This window comes from Cloeon dipterum, chromosome X (assembly GCF_949628265.1).
Source record: "Cloeon dipterum chromosome X, ieCloDipt1.1, whole genome shotgun sequence".
Lineage (NCBI taxonomy): Eukaryota > Metazoa > Arthropoda > Insecta > Ephemeroptera > Baetidae > Cloeon > Cloeon dipterum.
In genome coordinates this window covers 17608865-17635885 of record NC_088790.1, presented here as the reverse complement: position 1 = coordinate 17635885, position 27021 = coordinate 17608865, and the positions used below count along the sequence as shown (strand labels likewise).

Sequence of the window (27021 nt, the reverse complement as noted above, 5' to 3'; positions counted from 1 at the left end):
TTAGTTGGGAAATGCTCAACATCACGCCAGCGGCTCCGCTAACCGCCTTTTTATTACTCTCTTTACAAAGCATGCTCGACGGCAGAAACCAAACGATTTTCTTATATATATGGTGTTTTATTTTCGCTACTTCGAGAAAGTTACGATCGGGTGGCGTGGTTTTAATTGCTTGAAATAAGGCCGTTGCTTTTATAGCAGCAGCAGCAATAATAATATATATATCCTCATTTTTGCTCTCAAGATAAGGGATTTTCAAAATGCTCCTTAATAGCAGAGTGAAGTGATAAAACTTAACTGTAGCATTAAACATGAGAAACGATTGATTAACTATAACTAGTAAGCCCCAAAAAGGGATTATGCTGGGTTGACTGTATGTCAAAAAAGTGGCCAATCATAGACCTAACTATTTTGGGGACGGATTATAATTAAAAGTGCGTTAACCATTAACAATAGAATAGGGCTTGATAATTATTATGATAACTTTGAGTCCCTAAGCAATGCCCTAACATGAAGCTTTTTATTACTGTAAAGCCCTTTATTCCTGCTACATCCCAGGTATTTATTGAAGTATTTGATGTAATTCCTGTAGGCAGATAATAATTCATACCAAAAACTCGTAAATTATAAGCACAGTAGTCGAGAAAGCTTGGATTCAGCTCGATTTGTCCGGCTCAATGACTATAGCTCGTAATCCGAGAAAAGAGGAGATGTGATTGCGACGCGACAGAAAAATGGATGCAGTATGGAAAATGTCCAGGTCGGCATATTCCTGTTCGTCGGCACTGGAACCCGAAGTAGAAAGCTGGACAGTGAGAGATCGCTCCATTTTTTCCTGGAGGGTTGCCCGCCTTTGAAGAAATGTGGCGTGGTCAGCAGATCGCCAGCAGGCTCGGTTGCATTTGCTCCACAGGGGAAATTGAAAGCACTCGGGGCGGCAAAAATCGAGTTTGCCTCTGGATCAAGAGTGACCGGCCTCACGTAGCGACAGATTGGATTCCCTTGGATTTTGCAATCCACGCCCAAGCAATTGCGACCGTTGCTACGGTGAAAAATTTGTCTCCTTTCGCTCGGTGCACTTGAGAGTCGCCCAACTCCTTTTGAGAGGGAAATTTAGCACTGCCACGATAAAAAATCACTTGAGGAGCACGATATTCATTGCTTTGATCGATTTTAATAGAATATACGAGTATTTTTATCCTTAAGCAAATGGATGGATTTACTTTCAAAGTGTGTTTAAACAAAGAAGAGAGCACTATTTATTAAAATTTAATTTTTTTAATCACACTTTGTCACCATTTTAATTGGTTGTTAGGGAAATTTTAAGTTTTCTCTAAGTAAAGTTTTTTTCTGAGATTCCCTATTATATTAGTTTCCGCATTTTGTTTGTGATTCTAATTAATAAATATTAAGATTTAACTGTGGGTTCACGTTGATACCCTCCATCGAATCAATTCAACAGAACCGGCAAGTAAGTTTTGGCAAGTTTGTAAGCAGGATTTTCTTGCGGCTACATCAGTTTTGCCTGCCGTGTTGCCATGGAAGCAATCATCCTTGCAAAACAATTTTTAAGCTTCAGCTTGCTTTCATGTATGCTTATAATAATTTAACTTCATGCAGCTTCCTGCAACAATGTTGAAGTAGTGCGCAATAGACGCTTTCTTTCACAATTAGTTTGAAGCAGGAAAAAATCTATTTCCTCCATTATGCAAAGAGGGGAGACGCAGTTCAATTTCTCTAGCGATTTTCTTGCTATTACGAGCAATCCTCTTAGGCAGCCATCTCGCGCGCCGGGCGGTAAATAGCTTTTGCCCCACGTCGGATCAACTTGCATAACCACCTTGTTCGTCACCCCCATTTCGCATCTCGACTATTTGGGCGACATCAGAAATCAATTTATCCTGGATACACCTGCTCCCCGTTTTCTTCGAACTCCCACCGCTTGCTGCGATATGAAAGTTTCCGCCGAGAAAACTTGTAATGACGAGCGTTTCCCAGCTTTTTGACTCTTGGGCTGACACTTGACATAAAAAAAAGAATGATTGATTCGCTTTCGGTAGACTGGTTTAACATAGTTTCTCGAGAGCACCTTAATTTCAATATGGAAGCAAAAGTTTGTTCTGTATTCCTTTTTTCTTTTTAGCACTCAACTATTTCCACTCTGCACTGAAATTGCAACACAATATTTTAATTTTACAAAGAGGTTTAAGGTTCGCATTAAGCGTCACTTACACGGAAAAGAGCGAAATTGCTCCAAAAAAATGGTCTCGCCACCAGCGGCAAATCGAATTCAAGGCGGCAAACTCGATTGTTGGGAAAGCGAGAGTGGAGAAGAGCAGGCGGCGCGAGAAAATTGGAGTCAAACCAACAAGTCTTAGATAGAGCTGACAAGAGCGAGATGTACCTCACTCACCTTTGAACTTTCAAAGCGACGCCGCAGGACACCGACACATATCCGCGCTGAGCTCCTTCAATTTGTTTGTAAATGCTGAAACAAAGCAAATTCAAATTGAAAACGTCATGTTAAGCAAAATTTGTGTGATTTTTCAGTAGAAATTTGCCTACACAACATCTTCTCTTCTTGGAAAATTAGATTGGTTAGTGATGTTAAAATCAAATGAGACACATTAAATTTAGCCTTTGCGTCTTCACTCTATTTCTAAAAATAGTTTCCTCGTTAAATGAATCAGATGTAAACGATGAGGTATTGAATCTGAACAGCCTTGTGTAAAAAAATTAAGTACGATTTAGCAGAGAAACTTTATTCAAAGGTTTTCTGCTTGGGTGATTTTACCTATAGCATGTGGATGGGAATGCCTAATTTTTCACTATTTAAATTGCCCACGCAAAAAGATTCGATGATAAAAATTCAATGTACATTTTTAAACTTTTTCTAGTTAAAAATTGTACTGTAAAGCATTTTTCCTTCTTAGAAATTTAAATGTGTTAAACATTTTCCAACTTGTTTAAATAATATGAGACGAGTTGTAGCACAAGACAACTCTTCGTCTAATGCCTAGAAATTGAGCTGAACGTTAATCTGCGCCTTGATAACTGCGTTCTCAAGTACTCAATTGTTCTCAGGTGTGCAATTTCCAGTAGAACGCAGAAACGCTGCTTTGATTCAGCGTTGCAGCCATCACGAGCGTTTTACGCGCATGTAATTGCGTCGTCATTAGGAAAAAACAAATGGTTATTGTTTCTCCCACGCGGATGGCAGTTTCAAAGTTTTCCCCCGCACTTGAGGACCCTTGCCGCTTGTCACGAAGTGCTCTTGGGCGGAACGTTTCGCCCGCCAAAGATGAGCGGTGGAAATCAGTAAAGCGAAAATAGGCCCTACCTGCTTTTCGTCCGTAAGAGGCAAATAAAAGGTGAAAATGAAATTCTCAAACTTTTTCGAAATAATTCCTCCTAACATCGTACCTTATCGTAACTAAAATTAAATGAATAATAGATTTTTCAATCAAATTTGTTTCTTTTTCATTGAGTTTCAAATACTTGATTGTTTATTTTTTCTCCGAATTGCAAGCCTCGCGAAGCGTATAATTTGCTTGTTGGCAGAAGAGTTAACGGACTGGCTAGGATCAGCTTGATTTGTTAAGCATGGAATGCAGAGACCAAAAAGGAATAAAAAGCGAGTTGATGAAGGAAATCGATTTCAGTGTGTTGTTGTGGGCCCTGAGCCGAGCGGAATGCAGCCGAGCAGAAGCCTGCTATAGCTGCTCATCTGTTTGACCTGGTTGCATATACCGAGGCAGCGGGCGAGGGCGAAACAAAGGGACGTCTCATCTTCTCCGTGGTGTTTTCAGTCCAAAACAATTATTCGAGTCGACTGGAGAACTGGTGCAATAATCAATGCAATCTCCATAGTCTATGCACTTGCAAGCAATGAAATGTGTGCATTGTTGTAATGATATGCACGGGAAATTTGCATTGAGCACTGTGCAGATAGGTCAGACGACTCGCCAAATTTTAAAAATGAAATTTAATTTTGTTATAATGTCCCAGTTCGCGGTCACTTTGCATTTCTACAAAAACAACTTCAAATTCTCGCATAACTAAATGTGATTTCTTACTTCCTGCTCGCTCTTATAGAATAGCATTCAATCAGCTTTTATCCCACCACGGCGATCGTTTCACATAATTCCGGCGGGGAATCGTGATTGGCTCTGTTAATCCAGGGATAATCTGCTTGAAATTGCGACACGCACGATGCGGCAGTGGCTCTGCCGAATTTTTTGCAGAAAACAAACGCAATTTCAATCCCGGCAACAGTATAGAGCTAACGGAAGGATTACCTGCGGCACATAAGCCTTTTTCCATTTAGAGATAAGGTCCAACGCCGGGCGAAATCATTGATCTACTCTGCGTTTCTTAAAATAGATCACATTCAGCGAGGCGAGTAGGCTTGATGCAATAGGACTTTTTACTGCACAGGAAATAACTTTGACTTCGTCGCTATTTCGTTTGGGAGTCACGTCGCTCAATGATGCCAAGGGTCAAATGTGTCAGCGATTATCGAAAGTAAAACGAGATAAAATAAAAAAATGGTGACTTGCTTTGTGCGCTATTAACTTATTTAAAATGTTTTACACAAAATTTATCAATTACAATTTTGCTCCTTAATCAAGTAATCCCAATTTTTGCTATTTTTCTAGATACAAAAAACTTTCTAATGGTTGCCCGCTAAATTGGGGATTGAAATTAAAAATATCAGTGTTTCGTAGCGAATCCGGTTTTCTCTCTATTTAAGAGTCTAGATAAGTACATAAGCCCGAACTAAGCTTATTTGAAGTTCAAGTCTGCAAAGAATAGACGGACGGCGGGGCACTAACACTCTTTGACGCATTCGTCGTTGGATTAAAGGACCCGCACCTTTAGAGAAGGAGAAAACTTTGGATGCTTTCATTCACCCGCATCCGCAACTTGGAAGCAACAAGAAAACTACAAAGCCGTGCATTCAGGTAAAGTTCAGTGAAGTGTGTGTTTTGTCAGTGTCTCTTTCATAAACGAGAAAAATATTACTTTAATAAAGTTGCAAACACGGCTCAAGTGCATCTATGAAGATAGAGTGTTGAATTAGTATATCAGGATTATGGACGGGAGGTTTTCATGAAGGCTACATTAGTTTTTATATATAATTTTTTATCACCGTTCCTGAAGGAAATTTATTTCCCAGTATAATCTTCATCTTCAAAAGTCAGAAATTTTTTGTTATAAAAATGTACATACCATTAAAAAATATTTTTCCCATCCCTAGATTATTTCAGTTTGCGTCAGACCAAGACCCAAATTCATAGTTTTTCATGTTACTTAACTTTTTTGAATCGTAATAAATTTAAAGTATGCGCACTGTTAAAAATAGTACGTAGTGTTGTTGATTTGGAATATATCCTGATGTATATATGGTTTTCATTTCTCTTTAACATGTGTAGGAAGACTGTCTTATTTAGAAACAATGATATACTTTAATTTAAAATCCGACACTTTGTTTTATTTTCCAGGATGATATGAGCATTAATTATGGCAGGGTCTGTTTACCCCACAGGCGGAAAGTATCAAATTCTGAACACTACATTAATCCTCGTATGCAAACTCGAATTTGCTCGAATTTCAAATTTGCGCAGCAAAATGCCGGCTTTTAAGTGCGCACGTGTCTATATCAACGATAATACCACTACAGTGAGCGACCATTCATTATCGCTGAGCGGCTTGCGTTGGATTAATTAATCGCATCGGGGATGAACCGCCACAACACTTGCAACTTGAATCCCATACACATTAATGCAAACCCACTTTTCCTACAGCAAATGCAACTACGCCACTAGTTGTAAGCTGCTCAAACGTAAAATCCAAACAGAGCTGCTGGTGTTCTATAATATCATGTTCGCTCACAGTCGCTCTCAGTGAAACACAGCTCATTCCAAGCCTTCATCAGAAAATTACTTTCCGTTCTGAATAGGAAGAGCAACTTGATGAATGCGTAAAATGTAAATAAATGTACGTGCTCTTGAATTAATTTACCACAAAATGAGCAGTCCAGTTACAAAATAAATAATAATCGGTTCTAGGACTTGTGCTTAATTATCACATTTTTTAAATAGTTTGGACAGCAAATTTGAGCTTTGAATAACAAGGGGTTTTGCTAACTTTTGCACATTTTTAATACGTTTAAAATCTCAATAATTATTAAATATGATGGGTCGTACAATGTCAAAGCTCAAAGCATTTAGATGAAATTTATGGAGCTTTCCAATGAGAGCTTTTTTGTCAAGATATTTTAATGATTTTACTATGGAATACGCAAAATTACGCAAATTACGAATAAATTTTTAAGCCAATAATTAGTTTAATGAGCTAGTATGTCATCACATGCTGATTAATTCTTAAAGTCGTAATTAAGATCTTGTAGTGGGCCAGAGAACAGAATTGTTTGTTAGTTACTAGGCTGCTCCTGAATGTGGTTAACCCATAATCGCGGTCATTGGCCAGCGTGCGCGGGCCAGAGCTCTGCAGATTTCATGTGTGCTGGAGCGCGAACGCACATGTGCACACAGAACTTAATTAAACAAGCCCCTTTTGAGGCAACTCAGTAAACAAAGAGAGAGTGCACAGCCACGCAAGGATAAATTTTGTTAATTCCTCACCAGTTTTACTCTTCGCAACAAAATTTACACAAGAGAAAACATCTCACGGTGATGCACATTTCATTTAAAAAAGACGGCTGGCTATTTGAAATCAGCAACAATTTAAAATTTAGAGCTTGTTTAGTAGCAGAAATAAAAATGGCTGTCTGGAGATACCGTCACTAATTCACTTTCTGCAGGCGATGAAAAGCGCTCATCACCCCCCGACGGGATTTGGCCAACGATACGGGGGATGAGATTTTGCTTGGTCGTAAAAGGCAGAGTCGTGTTCCATTATGACTTAATTAAAGAGCTCCTTCGCCGCGCCCGTGGGAGCTAAAATCGACCTCAGCAAAAAGATCTAATCCCGCATGTATAATATTTGTTTGCTCCTGACTCGTGTGGATTGATTTTAATTTGCAGAGATGCAGAAGCAATTCGTTTTCCTCTTGCCTTCCAGCGAAAATGGAAATTATGGTAAGTCTCACGAATACGAAGCTATTGAAACAAAACAAAGACGGCAAGCAGTTCCGCACGAAAGGAGCCCAGTCAAAAGCTGCTGCGCTCGCACACGCGTCTCGACTGGGCGAAATTGCTGACAATTGGTGTTAGCGGGTGGAATATGGGGTGGCTCAACAAATAATTTGCACTCTGCGCGCCTGAATCATCAAACAGAATGGCTGATCAAAGATGGAATTCGTACTCCGACGCTCAAACTCTGCTCTGCTTACAAAGACGGTAGAATCTTCTCCAATAAGAACTGTACGTAAATTGTTTCTTGTCTCTTGCTAGAAATTGTAATGCTGAATGTTGAGAGCACTCGGTTCATGGAACACTGCGCCCCCCCCCCAAATTAGTCTAGCGAGTATAATTGACAAAGGTTGCTAGGGAAAGTGTTCGTTGCAGCCAAGATGGGATAGAAATTCGCGCGAGACTTTATTAAAGGAATTGGTTTTTTATGCCAAAAAGTTGAAAATTATTGTTACATATATTTAAGCATTTAATCGCATTTATATTTACTTCCTAAAACCTAAAATAGCCGTTTATAGAAAAAAAGTTGATTTTTTCGCCACTGTGACAACTATACATAAGAAGAAAGATTCAGCAAAAAGAATAATTTTGTGTATAGTAAATATAATACAATACATACAAGTAGAGTGTCTCTATTGAGAACGAAATAAATTCAAACCATTATTTGGCATCTAGCTGTATACTTTGAGGTAATTAAGGCTAATTATTTTCACTGCTTAAAAGTCATTTCACAGAATTTTAGAACAACCAATTTTTGGCAATCTGGCACTAAAATTTTGTTTTGTTTAAAATAACTTAAAACTTATAACTATATTTTCTCACGAAAATGCAATGTTTCAAGACCCAAAGTTTACCAAATTATTTTCCGTACTCCAGAATTGCCTTATTTTTGGTTCAAAACAGGGACATTTCTGATTTTATTAAAATAAATATATGATTTATTTTCGCCATATGGCTATGACAAACATTATTTGAAAAGATCAAAAGGCGTTTTCGATGTAATTCTGAGAATCGTCAGCTCGACGTTTATTGGTTCCACCGTCAGTCTTGAAAATCAATTTCAACAGAGAGGTCATGAAAGACAGAGCACCAAGTGCGGGGCTATTTGTTCTGCTCACACGGAGATGATCATCACGATCGCGCTGCTAAAGGCCCATTTTGTCAAATTAGGCGCCGGTTTTTGCGTGTGCACGTGCTGGGAATAGGGTCGCTCCTGACGGCAAACTGCCTCTGCCATCCCCCGCTACGGCCGGTTAAGCGCGGCGAGAGCTCGATAACCTCGCAGCGCCGTCGATCGCAGTAGAGACGCGCGCGCCAAGCGCAATTTCGCCAAATTGCGTGTCCGGCTGCGAGCGCAGACGAGAGGAAGGAAGTCGTTTAATCACTGCCTAAATTAGAGCTCGCGGCTTGCTGCTCGCAGCCAGCGATGGATGCAGCTGAAAAATTGCCAGCGCGTCATTCTAAATTGCCGACGGTGGAAGTCGTTTCATCAACACCAGATATGGAATGGAGCACGCGTTTTCAGCACCGCTATCTCTCTTTGTGGACTGCAATGTCTTTTTTATTGCTCCGCAAGCTGCCCCGTAAGTCTTGCACGGTTCTCTAAAGTCTAGGATTTCACAACGTTAGCAAATTAACTGGGATTTCTTATACTGCAAGACATGTGGGCTGGCAAAGTATCAAATTTTCTGTTATTTATTAAAAAAATTGTACACTGTATTTTGAGGTATTTTTCATTTTGAAATATATTATGATTACTATTGATTTCATTGGAAAAATAGCTCTACATTTTTAACATTATTAATGACAAGTTGAAACCATCGACTCCCTGGTTGGTTTTTTTCGAACAATTTCTTTTGCAATATAATACTTCTTGTTACATTAATTTTACATTCACACAATGCTGGACAAATTCAATGGGAGATATTTGTGGAGTTCAGGGATCTAATACTGACTGCCCAATGTCAGAGATGGTAAAAGGTGTTTAATTTAGTGACCCCAAATGCTCAAATAGCTCAGCAGGCTGGGAGGCGCGCTGGCGCCGACTCGCCACTTGCTGATTTTCGCACCTTTCCAGCGGCGTTAGGGACAAATGTCTGTCGTGTTAATCAAAGACCTCGGTGCGAAGGTGAAAAGATGGCCACATTAGGCCCAAGCTCCACTGCGGTCACTGGGGCTCCATGTTTTCCGCTCGGTGGTGTTCTTGGAACCCGGTGAGCTCATATAGCCCACAGGATGTGCTCAGCAGAGGTTAAAACAATAAAAAATGCATTTTAGGATGAAATTCATATCAGTCGCGGCTCCTAGTGGATGGTGGCTGTGTGGGACCAAGCCCGCAGTGAATAACCAAATATCTAAAAATTTAAAAAATTTCCATTTTCAGAATAAAATCTCTGCCTGTTTTTAAAGAGGGATGACCTGCTGCTTCCAATAGACCGAGAGTATCCACATTCATTTGGGGGAATGTGCAAGCTACCTTTCCGCTGAGTGAGAGAAAGAGAATTTCGCAGCCGGAAAATGAGGACAAAGGTGGCAAATGAGGCGAGGAAAGGCTTTTCAGCTTCAGCAGGTTGGTGGTAATTTGCATGTTTGCCTTGATTGCCACTTCTGCTTGGGGAAATCCGCTGAACCAGGCAGACACTTCCAAGTGAAGTGAGAAAATAAACTTTTTATTGCAAAATTGCATTAATTTTTTATTCTGCGCACAAGACATACGTTACATGAAAATTTTAAGACTGGGGCGTAATTTATGGTCCAAAAGTCCATCTAGAGGCATGTTGAAAAAATAAAGAGCGAAAGATTGAAATTTATGAATGGAGCTGCTCTTCATTAATAATGCGACGAGGAATTGCGACTGTTTCGCGTGTTGCCAGTTGGCTACTCTTTACGTCGAGCTTAAAGCGGATGGATTACTTTGGTGGGTTGTTTTCATCTCCTCTCAAAACGTCGGTTGATGGAATTCCGGACGAAACGGTTTCAAATCGACTTATCCCTTACTCTGAGCCCATTTTCGACACACTTGTTTCGGCTTGAACAGCTCTCGGCTGGAGCGAGAGTCAAAAAGTAGCCGGGTCCTGTGCCGGGGATTTGCATAGAAATTGCGCCAGCGGAATAAAAGCAGGAGTGACGCGCCGCAAAAGCTGAGGCGACAAGATGGAAATTTCCTACAAGAAAAGCAACGCACCACGCTCCTCACTGTGACGGCAGACTTGTTTTTTAATTACTCACCGCGGCGCAATAACAGGGCGTAATTTCAAAGGCAACTTTCTGCTACGGATTATTAGCAGCTTTTATCCATCCTATGCAAAGAGGAAAAGTAGTGCAAACTTGGAAAGTCAGACGAAATAAATGTCTCATTTCACGTGAAGAGCCGCATATTAGAGGTTTTCATCTAAAGTAAATTTTGCAAGAGGCCTGAGTTCTGCTTCGCAAGAAAGGCCTTCCCTTCGGTGAGCAAGACCTTTTTCTGCCCTTGCTGCTTCCATAAACGTGCATAGTGAAAGGGTTGAACTACTATATTTTCTCCCATTCACTCCCTCGCTGCATGTACAAGTACACCCCAGGGAAATGTTTGTATTAACAATAAGCAAGAGCGACGCTGAATGTAAAATATTGTCGACGCCTGCCATGATATTTTCAGTATTTCGATATTATGCAGATCACTTGTTTTGAAAATGAAGAGTCATCACATGATATGCGTGTTCTGGCAAAAATATTTTGGAATAGCACCTGGTGATAGTTAAAAACAGTAAGGTTTCCTCTGTTATTATTCTGGAACTACCAATTTATGTAACGTCATCTATGTTTTGTGTTTTTCAGTGCTGCTTTAAACTTGATAAGACATAACACGATTTATTTGACAGTAGTAGTCCTTTTGAACACATTGATTCGAGACGCTTGCTATATATAGTGCGAGGTAACAGGAGAAAAGCTTTATTTGAAGCTGATAAGATGACTTATTTTAACTCCACAAAACGTCCCAACAATTTGGCCTTTGTCCGATTTAGCGGGGGTTCAAGGTAAATATTGAAATATCGAGTTTTGCGCTGTTTTAAATATTCTCTCATCTCAACTAAAGAGAATAATTACAGAAGTATGGGCAAAATTCAAATGATACCGTTCGTTACTATTTAAGTTATGCTTAATGTGGATGGTAATTGTAACCTAAAGCATTTTTTAAAGTTCATCAAACAGACTCAGTCGTCTGAAGATTACATCACTCTTTTTTTAACCTAATCTGATTTTAAAGACTCGCATATTACATCCATTGTTCTATTTTTAGACTTATTAACTTCTGATCTATTTCAGAACTCTTGCTGTGTCTTCCGACAAAGCTTCCAAGGTGTATAATGTGTTGGGAATTAATAACGTAAAACTTATTTATGAAAACGGTATGTAATTATTGATAATCAGGCGTGGTACTTTGAAGTTAGAATGGATGATAACGTTTGATTTTAGCAAGCTGTACCGATGCTGTGTGTCTGGAGCGTCTCAATACTAGCAATCTGCTAGCAATTGTCCGGGTCTCAAACCCAAAACAAGTCGACCTCTTCGAAATCACAAGAGAGGATGAGCCATTATACTCATTTGAATTTGAAACCGTAGTTCTAGATGTTAAGCTCAACAGCAAGGTAAGAATTCTGATCAGTTTCATATTCACTGTAATAATTTTTCGTTATTGTTGAAGTATCTTTACTATTCATAATAGGTTAAGACAAACATCAAATCAAAAAAGCATAATATAATTAGCAGGGTGTTAAATTGAAGCTTTATTAGTTAAAGTTTACCCGAAGAAAAAAACAAGATAATATTGGCGGAGATCCACCAGCTGACTCTTGCCAAGACAGTAAAATTATTTTCGTGTAATATATTATCTAACCCCTAAAATGTGGCGGGAGAAAGACTAGCCGGGATAGCAATACAAACCAGTGCTACTTTTGATTCAGCTTATTTACTTTATGTTTAAATGAAAATATGCAAGTTAGATTTTGATATGGCTTTTGTTTAACTCTTTTTGATTGCAGATCATGGTAATTTGTCTTGAGGAATCAATAGTGATACAACCAATGGAGAATCTGCGAAAGCAATATAAAATTACCGACCTTTGGCAAAACTACAACGGAGTGTGCGCCTTGGGCAAATACTTAGCCTATCCCAGCTCGTCCTATGGAGAACTGCACCTGTTTGATATAGATGAGCAGGTAATAATCGTTAGTTGATTTTCATATTTTCGTTGACTATGAATTTGCTATTGGTTATAAACTATTGTGATACGAAAGTGTTACGAGCGGAAGCTGTAAAATTGCACTTTTGTAATCCACCAGGAAAACGAATCAAATTCAATTAAGTTAAAATTCATTTTCATGACTAACTCAAAATACACCATTAAGACACCAAATGCAATGTAAGCAAGAATGATAGGTGAAAAACATTATATCTCATAACACAGGACGTAAAAAGAAGCGTAGCTCGAGCCTTCGGTTTTCAAAAAAGTTCATCATTAATTTGGTGATATTTTAGAACAATATTCTAAATTATCAAAAAATATTTTTTTCAGACAGTCAATAGAAAGATATCAGTCCCTGATGGGCCCTTGGTCGTCATTGAGTTCAGTTCTAAGGGCGATTATTTGGCAACAGCCTCAGAGAAAGGCACACTCATCTGGGTGTATGAAACCAACAGTGGAGAGATGCTCTGGCAATTCAGACGTGGAGCGATGAGATGCGCCAGCGTTTACAGCCTATCATTCAGTCAGGACAACAAGTTCCTCTGCTGCTCTAGCAACACTGAAACAGTGCACGTGTTCCAATTGCAACCACATCCGTCAGGAGGGTGAGTGGGATGTTTAGCGACAGCTACACTGTTTGAATTTGAAAGGCGTTTTGCTTCGTCTCAAAACTCAGCCGCACACACCCTCGAGTTTTATTTTCATGTTATTCCAATTTATTTTAAACCAAAAAGTCTTTCAAAATGGTGTTATATTGAGCGCTATACTTCGTATTTGGTTAAAATTCAAGATATGACAAAAAATGAAAACCATTAGCTTGCCGTGTTCTATCAAATTAATTGATTTTTTCCTTGTAGAGACTCAGAGACTAACGCAGAAGTTGGCTGGCTCTCCTGGGCTTCGAGTTTTCTACCCAGTTTCTACCCTGAAGATCGGTCATTCGCGATGGCTCGCCTCCTCACCAAATGTGACCGCACTACTTGCTGCATAAAATGGTAAAACCCATTTACCCTTTATATTTCTATTGAAGGGGAGAAAAATTTTGACACATGTTGCGTGAACTGACAGAATGTAAAGATTTAAATTTGTATTTTTCGTAGGTGCGGAAAAGATTAATCCAATTGCCTGCAACTTTAGTTTTTAAACTAGTTTTCTAGTTTATTTGTGATTAAAAATGACAAGATTCATTTCATGATGTATTATATCATTGTTTGCTTGGCAACTTCTACGCAGACTAAATAATTATCAATTAACCAAGCACATATATATTTTTTACACAGTATTACGGTGGAAAATGAAACGAGCGGCTTGAAGACTGTTCTATACAAGTTGTTCGTCGCAACCGACAAGGGGGATATATTCATTTACGAAATCGACCCTACTGCTGGCGGTGAATGCAAGCTCCTGTCCACAATTGTAAGTAAAACAATGAAAAGTGCATTGGTAGGATGTTTAAAACAAAAACTATCTTATTTATTCGCTTTAGCGTTGGGAGGAAGACATTGTTGAATCATCTTAAGATTGGTGTGATCTTTCGGAAAATATATCATCTCAATAGAACACCATGGTGGTGGTAGCAGAACACGATATATGTACTATGACAACGAAAAAGGTTGTAACAAACGTTTAAATAAAGTACGAAAGCTTGAAAAAATTCTGAGTTTTAATTAAGACAGTAAAGGTAATTTATATTTGCGTCGCTCTAACCACTTCATTCAAAATGCATAATCTTAAAAGTGTTATCCTTTAGCCAGAAGGCAAGAACTGTTGAAACCAACATAGTAAAACCAGCAAATATACGGAAGAGAATCTTAAAAAAAATTAATTAATATTTTCTTTATGGGGCTCAAGCGTAGAGCAAAGTTCAGGGAAGTTTGATAACTATCAAGACTTTGTTCTGGTCCTGATCCTGGCCTGAATAATGATTTATGGTCTTTTCCAATCCAATTTACCACAGCCATAATATTGTGTGTAGCTATTATCGAGCCATTATTAATCAATTCCTATCGGAAAGCTTTGCCCTTCAATCTAAAAATTAACTCTTGCTGACAAGGTCGATACCATTTCGATAGGAGCCGTCGCTAATAAATCTAGCCCTGATTAGCCCCGTGACATCCAATTCCACTAATTGGACGCCCCTATTTGATAAAATGAGGCACGGAAATCAGACGAATCGATCTTCCTTTTCCCCTTTACGGGAGTGCAAAAATGTCTCCGTGGACATGACTAAATTGGAACGCTTATCATCTGACAGCTGAAAAAAAACCGATCGAAGGCGGCGCAAAGAAAGTGGGCTGCCATGCAGCTTCCAGCCCCTTTCCATCTCTAGTCATTATCATTTGAACTCTAGCAGAGCGAGAGACACGCCACTTTTTGGTTAATGCGCTGCCGCCACCGCCGTCGACGACGCACCTGGCATATCTCCGGTCTGGCGGATGTAGATAAACACGGCAAAGGAAGCAAACGCCTCGTCCAAACATCGTCTGCCTCATCAGAATCAGCAGCGGGAGGCGGATGAGCCCCGAAATCTAAACACAGACCCCGAAGCAAGCCTGAGCCTCTATTAATTCTTTCTGCTCTCTCGCAATCCACGCCTGCTCAGCAAGCTGTTTGCTCGGCGAAATTGAATCCGCCTCTCCAGCCTGTGCCGCCGATCAGACCTTTTTTCATCGCATTATTCAAGGCCAAATGGAACTGGATATGAAAGAAAACTCTTTGAAAAGCGAAATGAATATTACGCTTATTCCCTCTGCTCATGGAAAAAATTCAAGTTTGTATGCAGCCAAGTTGTTTGGCTAATTAATGAAGCTACCGTTAAGTTATGTTTTCCAACTGCATGAACAACAACGTATTTTTCCTTCTGATCTACACCACTTGAGAGCTAATTAAAACTAATTGACACGTCTGTTGCACGTTAGCAAAGGGAGAAAGTAAATGGAACATTTCATTGAAACACAAAATCAAGGGAGCACTCGCGCGTAACTCGATTCTGCGGCTTTTTGTGCGCACCTTTTGATTTGCATAATGCGACCGGCGATGTACGTACGTACGCCGGCAGAAATGGCGGCGTGGTTGAATTAATTCTGAATAATATCCTGCTTTTTGCTGAAAATTTCCATTTTGCACCCTACATATTTGATTCCTCTTGCTCGTATAAAATCGGTTATGAAAATGCTTTATTCAATTTGCTGGCAAATTTGGTTCCTTGTTACGATTTCTTGGCAGCGACGGAGTTTAAAGGAAGATTGCCAGTTTGCCTGCTCAAGTCAAGTAAAAATAATGATGTCGTAAAACAACAGCAAGCGTATACATTTTTATATTTGAGCACACAAAAATATTTGCTTATTTTAGACACAACGTCAAAACAAGGTTTACTCGCGGATATTATTTACTCATTGCTTGATGTAATACCTGCTCCAGGCACGGCTTGTGTATGCAAAGCGCGCATCATGTCGCACAGGCGGGTTGCATAACTCAAACAAAGGAAAGCTTACAAGAAAACAACTCACTAGGAAAACAAGATTCTCGTCAGCTTTCGAAAACAGGAGAAATTCACACTGAGATTTGATATAGCGTCAGAGTGGAATTTATTTCTTCGTTTGATGTCGGTTCTGGTTTCTATTTAATCTAGTGCGTGTAAGCTGTTTTTCTGGCGCATAATCAGCGGCGGGATGATCAAAGCACGGTCTTGCCTGGCCGAATAATCGAGTATTGATTCATATGGCCCGTTAGCCTGCGAGTGAGCGTGCCAAAGTCGCAATTCCGTGCGCGCACCTCATATGAAAATCCGGCTTTCACGACTGGTTCACCGGCAACTTGACGAGTTTGTTTGTTTTACCCCTGGCCTGGCCGGCCACCGTCAATTTGCATTTTGCATTGCAATGGCATGGCCATCAGACCGACCGAGCGTAGCTTTCGGCCGCAAAAACTGCTGACGGTTTGCAAATGGCGTTTGCGCATCGAGATCACTCCTACGCTCTAGCAAGCATCCGATTCATAGAGCATATATCTATCAATTGCGAAACGCATTGGCTAAACTTTGTACCTAGTGTGTTTTTATCTATAGAAATTGCTGTGCTTCTTATACTCTTCAAGAAATGGTCATCTCTTATCCCTATTTTTGTGAAATTTTAAATTTAGTTTTTCTTTTGTTTAAATTAGTGCCTAATAAATAATTATAAAATAAACTATTAGAAAAGATTAAGAATTTTTTTATGAAATGGTTTTGTCTTAACTGTTTTTCATTTTTATGACGTCAGGAAAATTTTATCATGGAAATTAAAATCATGATTTCATTCCTGCTATGTAATAATTTGTATCCCAGAACTGATTCCAGTGTCTACGCCCTGACGCCCTTTTTCATGCGTGGCTCCCAAATATCACGCATTGTAATTTCTTATATGCTTATATTTATTCTCGCTTGGGCAAACATGTTATGTTAAAAACACATGATCAAAAGTCTTTACAAAGATTTATTTTAAAGAACGAAATTAGCGATTGCGTTGAAATAGACTAATGTTTGGAATTGTTTGAACAACTTATTTCTAGACTTCCTAATTTCCAATCATTTCAATGACCAAAGTTAATTTACAAACTATTTTATGGCAAGGTAATAAGATTTAAAAAACCATACCTTCACTTTATTCCATTTAAAAAACATTTTCGTTTTTTTTAAATGTAGTTGTGAGAACTAAGCTTGACCTTTCATTCACATTTGAAGCCTAGGAAAACAGGTTTTAATTCCAAAGTTTCACTCCTATTCCAACATATCCATTGTTCAGGGTAAACAATGAAATAAAAAATACTCACTGATAACAAATTTTCATCGTGGTTTGTATTCTTTAAAGGTAAATGAGTAACAAGACTACTTAAAGTGGAATGATACTGGGCAACAATTGAAAATTATTTAAATTGTTGGATGCCTTAAACAATTGATCGATAAACAATTTGTTCAACAATTTGCAATAATAAAAAAATGACCTTCCTACAACAAAAATTCAAATTTTGCCAATTTTCTCCAAAATTTACAGTGCTCGAACATATTTTCTTGGCATATTTCGATTCCTCTAGTCGAGATCTGTCCAACGGTGTATGCCACTTATTGGGGAAACTATTGGTTTTGAAATTAAATCGGATTTCAAGTAAGGAGACAGCCATTGCCATTTGAAAAGCACGGTAACTTTCCAGCCAATTTTCTCGAAAAATTACAGTGCTTCCTAGGTCAATTTAGGCTTGAACTGAATCCTAAGGGATGAGTTTATGCATTGGCAACAAGTAATTTACAGGCTTTTCCAGTATCATTCCTCTTTAATTTTCGTTGATTTCGGCGATATTGAACTAAACTTTGTATTTTTTTATAACATAGGGTGGACTGGATTTGCCAAAACTGGTTGAGTTGAATTAAATAATTATGAAAAATTACTAAAAGGGTATATTTAATGTGCAAATGGAATGGTTTGCTGGAGTGAACTGGTTTGAGTAAAGAAATTTGAATTTGCAAAGCAATCATGAGGATTTTCCGTTGAAAAAAAGCAAAAATATTAACGAAATCCCTCGAAAAAGTCGATGCGTCTACAGAGAACAATATGCCTTTGTTGACTCTTGCGGATGTGTTTGGATTTTCATCAGTAAACAATGTGTTAAGGCGGTAATCCTGCTCCTTAATTAACGTGCTGCAAGAAAATGGCTAAACAAGCAGACTAGAAAACAGGAGAAAGGCCGTGCATCGAAAACAAAGCACATACCGGCCTCCGCAACTCGCGTTTTTCCTAGAATGGGAAAGGGCATGCATAGTTCTCGCCAGGAAAGTTTCACCGTATTAATTACATCCGTCGTGTATCGAGTTTTAGGAATACCGACTTTTTCTCATAACTGCACGAGTGCTTGTGCTTGTGGGGCTCCCAGCTGAGGCTGCTGAGCTACGGGAAATTATTTTCCCACAAGACAAGGGGCACGCTCGTTTATTATCTGCGAAGCAGCTCCCGCACCTCCTGCACATTCTCGCACTCTATTGCGCACCCAGAACATTTATTATTAGCGGCTTGGCCTCAACGTACAGCTTTGTTTTCGCGATTACATCCGCCGAATATCATGCCCGCAGAGGAATTCTCGCTGCAGAGGGAGGAGAATCGTGTTATATCAACTACTGTGGCGCACGCTCGTTTGTTTTAAGTGCGCCAACAAGACGTAATATCGCAGTCAAGAAGAAACCATTATTGCTATTGTGCAAGCACGAGCAAGCCCCAAGTGGCGGTGGAATAATTACCTCACAAGTTCATTTATTTATTAACATCTCTCGGGCTCTAAAATTGATTAATAATTGACTGAACCAGCACCAAGCCAACGAGAGCTAATTATTGATTACATAAAACTCAAACAGTAGCATAAAGCTCAACACGTTCAAACCAACAAAAATTAAGCATGAAATTTCTGGATTCTTTTTTTTAGAAAATTGGTTATTTAAATGAGAGATCAGATCAGTACCCAGCATATTTCAATAATTTTGAACAAAATGAGCTCGCCAAACTTGCCTGGCTTGGCTAACAGGACGATTTGCAAAAAGTTTCCCCTTACTTCGTAGAACAAACAAACACGGCGTTCTGTCCTATGAAAACAAGCGGAGAAGAAACGTTGCGCCGCGAGGTTTGATTGCTTTTCCATTAGTCCCCAGCGACACGAGTTTGAACCGAAAGGTCCTCGGGGTTAGGCTTGTGGTCGGTGTGAACGCGTGTGTTCCTTTCACTCGCACTCTGTTTTCTTTGCCTCTGCATTGAAAAGCCGTTTGCCTGAATGGATCGCAGAGTGCCAGAGCCAATTTCCAATTTCTCGAGTCATTTTTACGCGCCAATTGTGCTAAAAATTCACTCCAGATCTCGCGTGCGTATATACGAGGAAAGCTAAGATGTTGCTCCATTCATGTCAGTGGCGGGGAAAATAAATCAGATTGTCACTCTACCTCCCTACGCATTTCGAAATCCCTTTTCGTGGAAAAGTGCTGCTTCGAAAGTGAGATTAAATTGCAATTGCGCTTGCACAAGCAGAAGAGGAAGATTGCAATCTAAATTAAATAGTATACCGAGTAGCGCAGAATGATTCGCACCGTTTTTCTTCTCTTATCTCAGTGCGACTAGAATTCTTCCGTGCAAAAATTAATTAAATCTGCCAAGCATTTTTCATAGGGGCTCTCGCGACCTCGATTCAACAGTTGGAACTACCTTTATTTCCATAACATTCAAACACCGCAATGGTGGGTGGGAAAAATTGATGCGCGTTAAGCACAGGATGGGGTTTTAACTTTCCGGTCGAATTGCAATTAAACAGCGATCATCAGCAGCTGTGCTCTTGCGTACTCCCGGAGGCATGAAAAAATCGTCAAATTGCCAGCCGCTGCGTGCAGTGGAGCAGAGCAAACAAAATTTTTTCAGCCAGCGCATGTGACACGCCAACGTTTAAATTTCTCGCTCGGCTTCTACTGGCACTGTGCTGGGAAATTGCGTTATTCATAATTCACGCGCCCGGCAGAATGAGAGTGGAGGAGGAAAAGAGGAAAAGAGAGAACTCACAGGGTTTGTTCATTTTTCTCCAGTGGCTTGGTGGCATAAATTAAAATTGCACCCTTCTTGCCTACTCAACAAGGAGAGTTAGCAGGAAAATTTTGAATCGAAAAATTTAACAACTCGTTAACTATTCTTCTTCTCGAGCGAGAAATTTTAAATACGAGAAAGGTCGGCACGTCCACTCTCATTCCACTTCGTGGAATGAGTCTCATTTTTTTCTATCTTGACTTTGCATATCTGGACAATGTGTAAAATTCATTTATCATAAATTTATAATGATTTTTTAAAGCAGTTGTCTCTGTAAAGTTTTCCTAAAGAAATAAATTATGCAGAAACATAATCAAATTGCATTCTAGAAAAATGTTTAGGAATTGGCAAAGTAGTGTTAGTCGACGATTTAACTTCGTTTACAAATGAAAAGAGTGTAATAATATTAATTAAGGCATTAGCACTTGTGAATTTAATTACTTTTCTTGTTGGCTCATTGTCAGAGCAAAGTTTTAATTTCCTTGAGGCAGATTGAGCTCTTGCAGAATGCATGCTAGGGATAAATAATTTATGGGTTGGTCGAGCCCAAGTCCCAATGCTATCTTGTCACAGTCAGAGCGCGGCATAAAAATTTATGAAGCTGCGCAACGGTTATGTTTTCGCAGAAAGAAGAAAGAAATATCATTTAGAGCGGCAGTAAAAGATTAGCTGATGAATAATGCAGGATTCGTTTTTTCGAAGCTGGTCTGACAATACGCGGCTGGCGGTGGAATGAAAAGCAGCTTACTTTCGTAGCGGACATGAAGGAAACCCAGCTTACTTGATTGCTAACTCCCCGCCAGCTCACGGTGAAAAATTTCCCTCACCGTAACCCGTGAGAAGAACAGGGGTGCCCTCAATTCTGGCCTTAAACAACGTATTTTCCTGTCTAAAAGCTTGATGGTTTTCGGTGCTCGGATTTTCCCGTTCATGTTGCCCCAAAATATGTTATTCAACTTTAAAAGCCTTTAGCAGAGGATTAAATTTGCATGCAGAGTGACGGCACTAGACTCGCTCCTGACACACATTTTTACACGTCCTTGTGAATGTTATCGACTTTCAAATTTTGCAACAAATAACAAATAGGTAACTGCTTCCAATCCTATTTTTGTGCAGATAAAAAATGCATCATCTAATTTTTTAGTGTAGTGAATTTGAATTATTTAAAATCTTACACTATTTTCATTCATCTCCAGTTGGAGAGGGATTGTTTCACGCAACGCAATTTTTTCCCTTGAAAAATCGATTGATCACGATTGCTGAGCAAATACCTCGGGTTAAGACTTTAATACCTTTTTGCTCCTTCCTCGCGCTGGGAAAACATTTCTCAAAGAAACACTAGGAGAACGGAGCAATCAAACGCCGAATCACGTTTCCCAGCAGAAAAAACGGTGCCAATTTAATCCTCACCCATTTAATAGCGCCGCGCTTCTCGCTCATTTGGAGAGAGACGTTCTCGCAACTTGCCATTAACGAGAAGATCTCGCTACAGCATCACAGCTGATGCCGATGGGGACGAAAAATGCGATATTGTTGTTTGCAGATTTTTGCGAACGCTTCGATGGCTCTGATGATGTCAGCTCGAAGTTATCATGATTGACCTGGTTTCCAACTTTAATGACCGAGCAAACATCGAGCAGATCGCGAACGCCTGTGTCAACGGTAGTTAATTGGTGTGTGGCAATCATTACCCATTACCATTAACGCTGATCAGTTACAACTAGTGGTTAATGTGTAGTTGATTGCGGGAAAATTGAATTCAGAAAAGTGTGCCGTATACCATTTCCAAGGAATGCGTGTGCGAGCGTGCAAAAAGCAAACGGCATTTATGAGCTCTTACGAATGCCTTGTGTGAGACGCAATTTCCAATTAAGCTCATGAATACAGGCAAGCTTGCTCTCATGAAATTGCACTCCTTTGGAGCTTAGCAATCCAATGAAAGTGCGCACAAAGTTAACGAGCACCTCGCTTTTTGATCAGCACAAATTAATGACTGCGATGATTGACGTCGCTTTTATGATGGATACTGCGTGGAAAGAAGCAGCACGTGAGTACCGAAATGCAAATTGCTATTTCGCAGAAACTGTCGTGCGAACAGGTGAGAGGTGACACCTGTCGCAGTCGGTTTTGCAACGCATGCGAAGTGTGAGACGATATGATGGGATGTGATTTTAAAATGTTCATGTCGAGACGCTGGCATTTTTTTAGATATCCTAAGTAAAATTTTTTGCTATTGCGTTTTGTAATAAATGGAAACTCTCACGGCTTTTTCATCGTTAATGAAAAATACAAATCCCTCCAGCACTCCTATTGCGCTTTTTTATGCCAAACACACGTCAAGTAACGATTGCGTCGTCGGTAAGAGCTGCGACTTGGGCACGGAATCAATTATTGATAGGAATCTGCCACTTTCGTGCGCATACTTCGCGTCAGCAGATGCAAATGTCATCTCCAAAAGTCGGGCAAACTCTGCGGGACAAGTGACGAATCGAATGCAGATTGCTTTTTTATCAATTCAGTCACATTTCCTGGTGACATTAGAAAATTTAGAAAAAGTTTTTTGGAGAAAGTGGCAAAATTTTCACAAGATAAATTTTTGATTTGTTGAAGTGAGAAGTGTTTGCTAATTAAAATAGGGGGAAAAGGTATTTCCTATATGTGTCATAAGGTATAATAATATAAAAAAATCCCCCAGTATCTGCACAAAATAAGTGCTCTTTTCCAGTCAAGCGGTATCAACCCTTGGTAGTAAAATTATCAATTGCTCGGAAACGCTAAAATCATTTAATGTAATAACCAGCCTATTAAACGCTCTCTTTGCACGCTATAAGGGGTTTGTTTATTTAAATTCATATAGAAAACTTGAAATTAATTAAGAGCAATCTGGCAGTCCAATTAGAGAAACACTGACTACTCTCAGAAACTCAGCCTAATTTTCATCAGTGAGCAGGCATGCAAAATTCATCTAGGCCATGCTCACGGCAGGCAATCTGTTGAACTGCACGCAGCAGGTGCCGCATCACGCGCAACCCTCTTGCGATTCACGGCGGCTGCTCCTGCCAAGCCAGGTGTTGCAGTCCTAATTAGGCGGGCAAACAACCCTTCCGGGTGGAGAGAACGAGCTTGTCGCCCCAACGACCGCAAACGCTCAAAAAGTTGCGACAGCAAGACGCAAAAGTATTCACACATTAATTCCGGCAGTTCTTCAAACGAGTGTTGCCTCTCTGCGAGTGAGTGTGAAATTTGCATTTGCTGGCAGAAGAGAGCGAGATAAATTTTCTCCTTACTTGCGCTGCTCTCGGAATATATTTGCTCCTATTTATTACAAACGTGACACAAACTCGCGTCGACGGCCAAGACACGAGGGGTGTGAAAAAAAACGTGGCTAGAGTTTCGCCGGCTGAAGAGCATGTTTTGGAAAGAAATGTGGCGTCTGCCAAGTGAGGGCTTATATTGGCAAATGCATATAACAATAAAAAGCAACAGCGGTATAGCCTTTCATCATTTTTATATGTATGCACTTTCACCGCCCCCTCTTTAGAAATGAAAGGGTTTGCGGAGCTAGCAAAGTGCTGCGCGAAATCGACTATTTTTTATTTTACCACGGAGCCCCGTCTCGTATGTGCACAAAAGCAGAGTTTTTTTAGTGGCAGCTCGAACGAGCTGCTTCTCCTTTTTGAAAATACGGAAAACACGCATTTCCCATTTATGCGCAACTTTCCCGTAAATTCTTTTATCAGAAACGGTTGAGAACCCTTACACGCCAAAATATTGATCCTGTCTGAAATGAAAGATGAACGATTGATGTGTAATTTTCCCAAAATTGCCGTAATAAGCTTAACTAATTTCCGGATACAGTATACACATCAACAGGCGGAAAGAGCTAAAACGAGTGAAACCGATATCATTGCAAAAGTTGTGTCATAAAAACTCAGCAAATGGCCAGTGATGACAATAACGTTTCCAAAAATCTAACTTAGATTGCCAAGTTTATGGACGACCTTTTCGGGTAACATGAATCGTATGAGGGATTAAAGTGGTTTTTGGCGCATTCGCTTATAAATCTAAAAATGGATCGGAAATTGCTTTGGAAAAGGGATAACACCCTTAACTTGCCTAGTTTCAAACAATTTTTCAGTGCTAGTAGCCTGTTCAAAAGTAATGACAAAGCGCCAACACAAGTTGTGACAGAAAACAACGCAAGCATAGCTGTAATCCACTGCAAATTGAAACGCTAAACCCGTTTGCCTGAAAGTCAAACACAATTTTGATGAACCCGTCGCTCTCTACTCGTGGAAGAGGATAAAGAGAGTTCGTCTGGCGAAAAACAAACACAAAATCAGAGAGAAGAGCGAGTTCACGAGAGCGGATTAGCCGTGCTCTTTTTTGCAGCTGCTCTCGGTTTAATAAGCGGCGGGCGGCATGCATGTTATTACACGTGCGAGCGGGCACTTTGGCTAAAATATTGGGCGCAATCATTATTTACGGCCGGCGGGAGAGGGCCTAAGTAATTCATTATCTCGCAGGTTCAGCCACGTGTGCCGCCCCTGAATATTAAACGTGCGCGCAGGGGAGGAAAGGCAACAAACACACGCACACCAGGCTGAACGGGCACAAAGATAGCGCGTGGAATATCGTGTTGCGAGTGGAATCAGCCGACGCGCACCACTGCTTCACCCGCCCGCACCAACGCCAAAAGAACTTTGTTCGCCGCCTGCGTGAAATGTTCTGTTCGGCTTTATTCCCGATTTATCAATTGGAGTTGCATATATGTATTTCCAATGAATGAATTTATTATTAAACGCATATATGCGTGCGACACGAATCCTACAGTATACAATCAATTCTTACAAGTCTTTGCTGCTTCTCTTAAACTAATTCTTTTACTAAACATTTCAAAATATGATATTTTTCACACTGTGCTCCACAAAATCTACATTTACAAATCTCCTGGGGTTCATAATGGTACATCTGAGTTGAACAGAACAAATAGTGATGTCCATGGCATGCAAATCGAGTAAATATATGTCTATCCTCAAAATTAGGCACCCTCCAGTTCCCATTTAACATTGCTTGAGTTTCATAAAATGCATCACAAATCAAGCGTCTATTTATAATCTTTATGTTAACAAACTTCTTATGTATTTTCAATGAAAATATTATGAGAAACTATACGCAATAATAAAATTATTGCATTGAGTAGCATCCCTTAGTATAGTATGAGTATCTTTTTTAATTGGAATAAAATTATAGCCTGACCTGTTTTTAAAGAGATAATGCAGAAGCTGCCACTGCACAACGTCAAACAGTAAAATGACATGCGGTAAACATGCTATAGACTGGGTCTTTGGTATTTCTGTCCACAAATAGTAAATTAAAATGTTGCTATTGATAAAAAGAGGGTAATGCTCTTGGCAGTAAATATCTGTAATTATTTTGTTCGTTTATCGAGGTCTCAGCCAGGCACAGATTATCCTCATGCGTCTCTTACAGCAAAACTCAAGAATCAAAGCCAATCGTTTATTCTTTTTTCAATGGAGATATGCAGCTTTTGGTACACTCTATATCTGTCTCCATCCTCACACCAAGCATTACAAACAGTTACCTACAGAGCACATTGTTCAACAATCAATAAGAATCCTCGATAATGGAGTCGATCTGTGTTTACCAATCAGGATGCACTAGATTTATTGTTATGGAACTAAAAATTACGGGTTTAATTACTGGCTGCTCAATATCAGAGAGGACAAAAAGCGGTGGATAATTTAGTGATTCGAAATGCACAAATAGCTCAATGGGCTAGGAGGTGCACTGGTGCCGACTCGCTTTTCACGCCTTTCCAGCAGGTTTTTGGAAAACGGTCGAGCTTTTCAATCAAAGACCTTGGTGCAAGGAGGCGAATAGAAGGTCATATTAGGCCCAAGGTACTCTCGGGACCTATGTTATCTGATCTGGGACCCAGTGAGCTAATCTAAGCCCACGCTATGAACGCTATGAGCACTATGAGCAGAGGTTAAAAAACTACATGTCTTTTCTAATCCAACATTATCATAAAAATGAGTGATTACTGATCAACAATAATAAGTCGTAAAAATGGTTCAAGTACGAGTACGACGATGTAGCAATAGCAAGGCAAGGTTTTAAAAACATGAATAGCTTTCCTACCACAATGGAAGAAAATTGCAAGCTGGACCAGTTGGATTTACATAATGTTATGATACGATTTGGATTGCAAACATATCAATCATAACAATCTGTTTTTCAAGTCTCTTATTCTCTTCATTTCCAAATAAAAAAGGATTATGTAAGCAAAAATGCTGCTCACTATGTCCCATATGCTTTTTCGTCTGAGAGGTCAGAGAGACGACTGTGAGTGCTGCTTTCAAATCAACAAAGGTTTGTTTGTTTCGATCAGTCGGGAACAAGCAATATATATTTTAGCATCCGACTGCTTTTTGATGAAATGATGCAAACAAACGAGCAGCTGCTCCGCTGGGCCAGAATCTTTTTTGCCCTCTCGTCGCTTGTTTTGATGAATGATGAGATTGCTCTCCACAAGTCGTGATTCCATTGCTATTTTCCGAGCTGCCACCGACATTTTAATGCCCACTCGATTTTACTGGGGCAGCAGACCGCAACGCGCGACCCAATTAAAAAAGCCAGCAGTCAGCACCCATGCCTCGCTAATGATTTTCGCACCTGTCGCTCGTGCGAAAAATGGCGGCAGAGTTGTGTCAATGGGGCAATTCACGTGGCCCTCCAGTCACCACAGAATGAGTTTGCACTTTTTGTACCACTTGTTGTCAAAGTAAGTGCTTATTTTTTTCACGGAAAATGCCGAACCCAATTTTCTCCAAAGAAAGACCCATTAATTATCATTCCACCAATCAAGAACGTGAATATTTCATTTAGAAATTAATCAACTGGATACAGCACTCTGCAAATTTCAACATTGATTTTTTTCCTATTCAATTTTCCTAATCTTGATATAGATTTTTAACTAAAACAAATAATTATTTTAATTTTGTGGTTATTTTCAAGTTATAACCCTGAGATC

The 27021-nt window shown here is 39.7% G+C and overlaps 2 protein-coding genes and 1 long non-coding RNA gene across 4 annotated transcripts in view; 2 read left to right on the top strand and 1 right to left on the bottom strand.

The window, feature by feature from the left end:
* Window positions 1-27021, bottom strand: part of LOC135947526 (dopamine receptor 1-like) — a 54943-nt gene that overhangs the window by 9142 nt on the left and 18780 nt on the right. For both annotated transcript variants that reach the window (XM_065496467.1, XM_065496468.1), the window contains one exon: window positions 2411-2485. The gene's annotated coding sequence lies outside the window, so the exon portion shown is untranslated. The remainder of the gene's footprint in view (window positions 1-2410; window positions 2486-27021) is intronic.
* On the top strand, window positions 8630-9841 carry LOC135947256 (uncharacterized). The gene is made up of 3 exons (XR_010575611.1): window positions 8630-8737; window positions 9232-9367; window positions 9432-9841. It is a non-coding gene; the product is annotated as an uncharacterized LOC135947256 (long non-coding RNA).
* On the top strand, window positions 10987-13402 carry LOC135945870 (WD repeat domain phosphoinositide-interacting protein 2-like). The gene is made up of 6 exons (XM_065493793.1): window positions 10987-11173; window positions 11463-11545; window positions 11613-11785; window positions 12179-12355; window positions 12712-12986; window positions 13239-13402. The coding sequence occupies exons 1-6, from the start codon at window positions 11106-11108 to the stop codon at window positions 13378-13380; spliced, it is 918 nt and encodes a 305-aa protein (XP_065349865.1). The 5' UTR covers window positions 10987-11105; the 3' UTR covers window positions 13381-13402.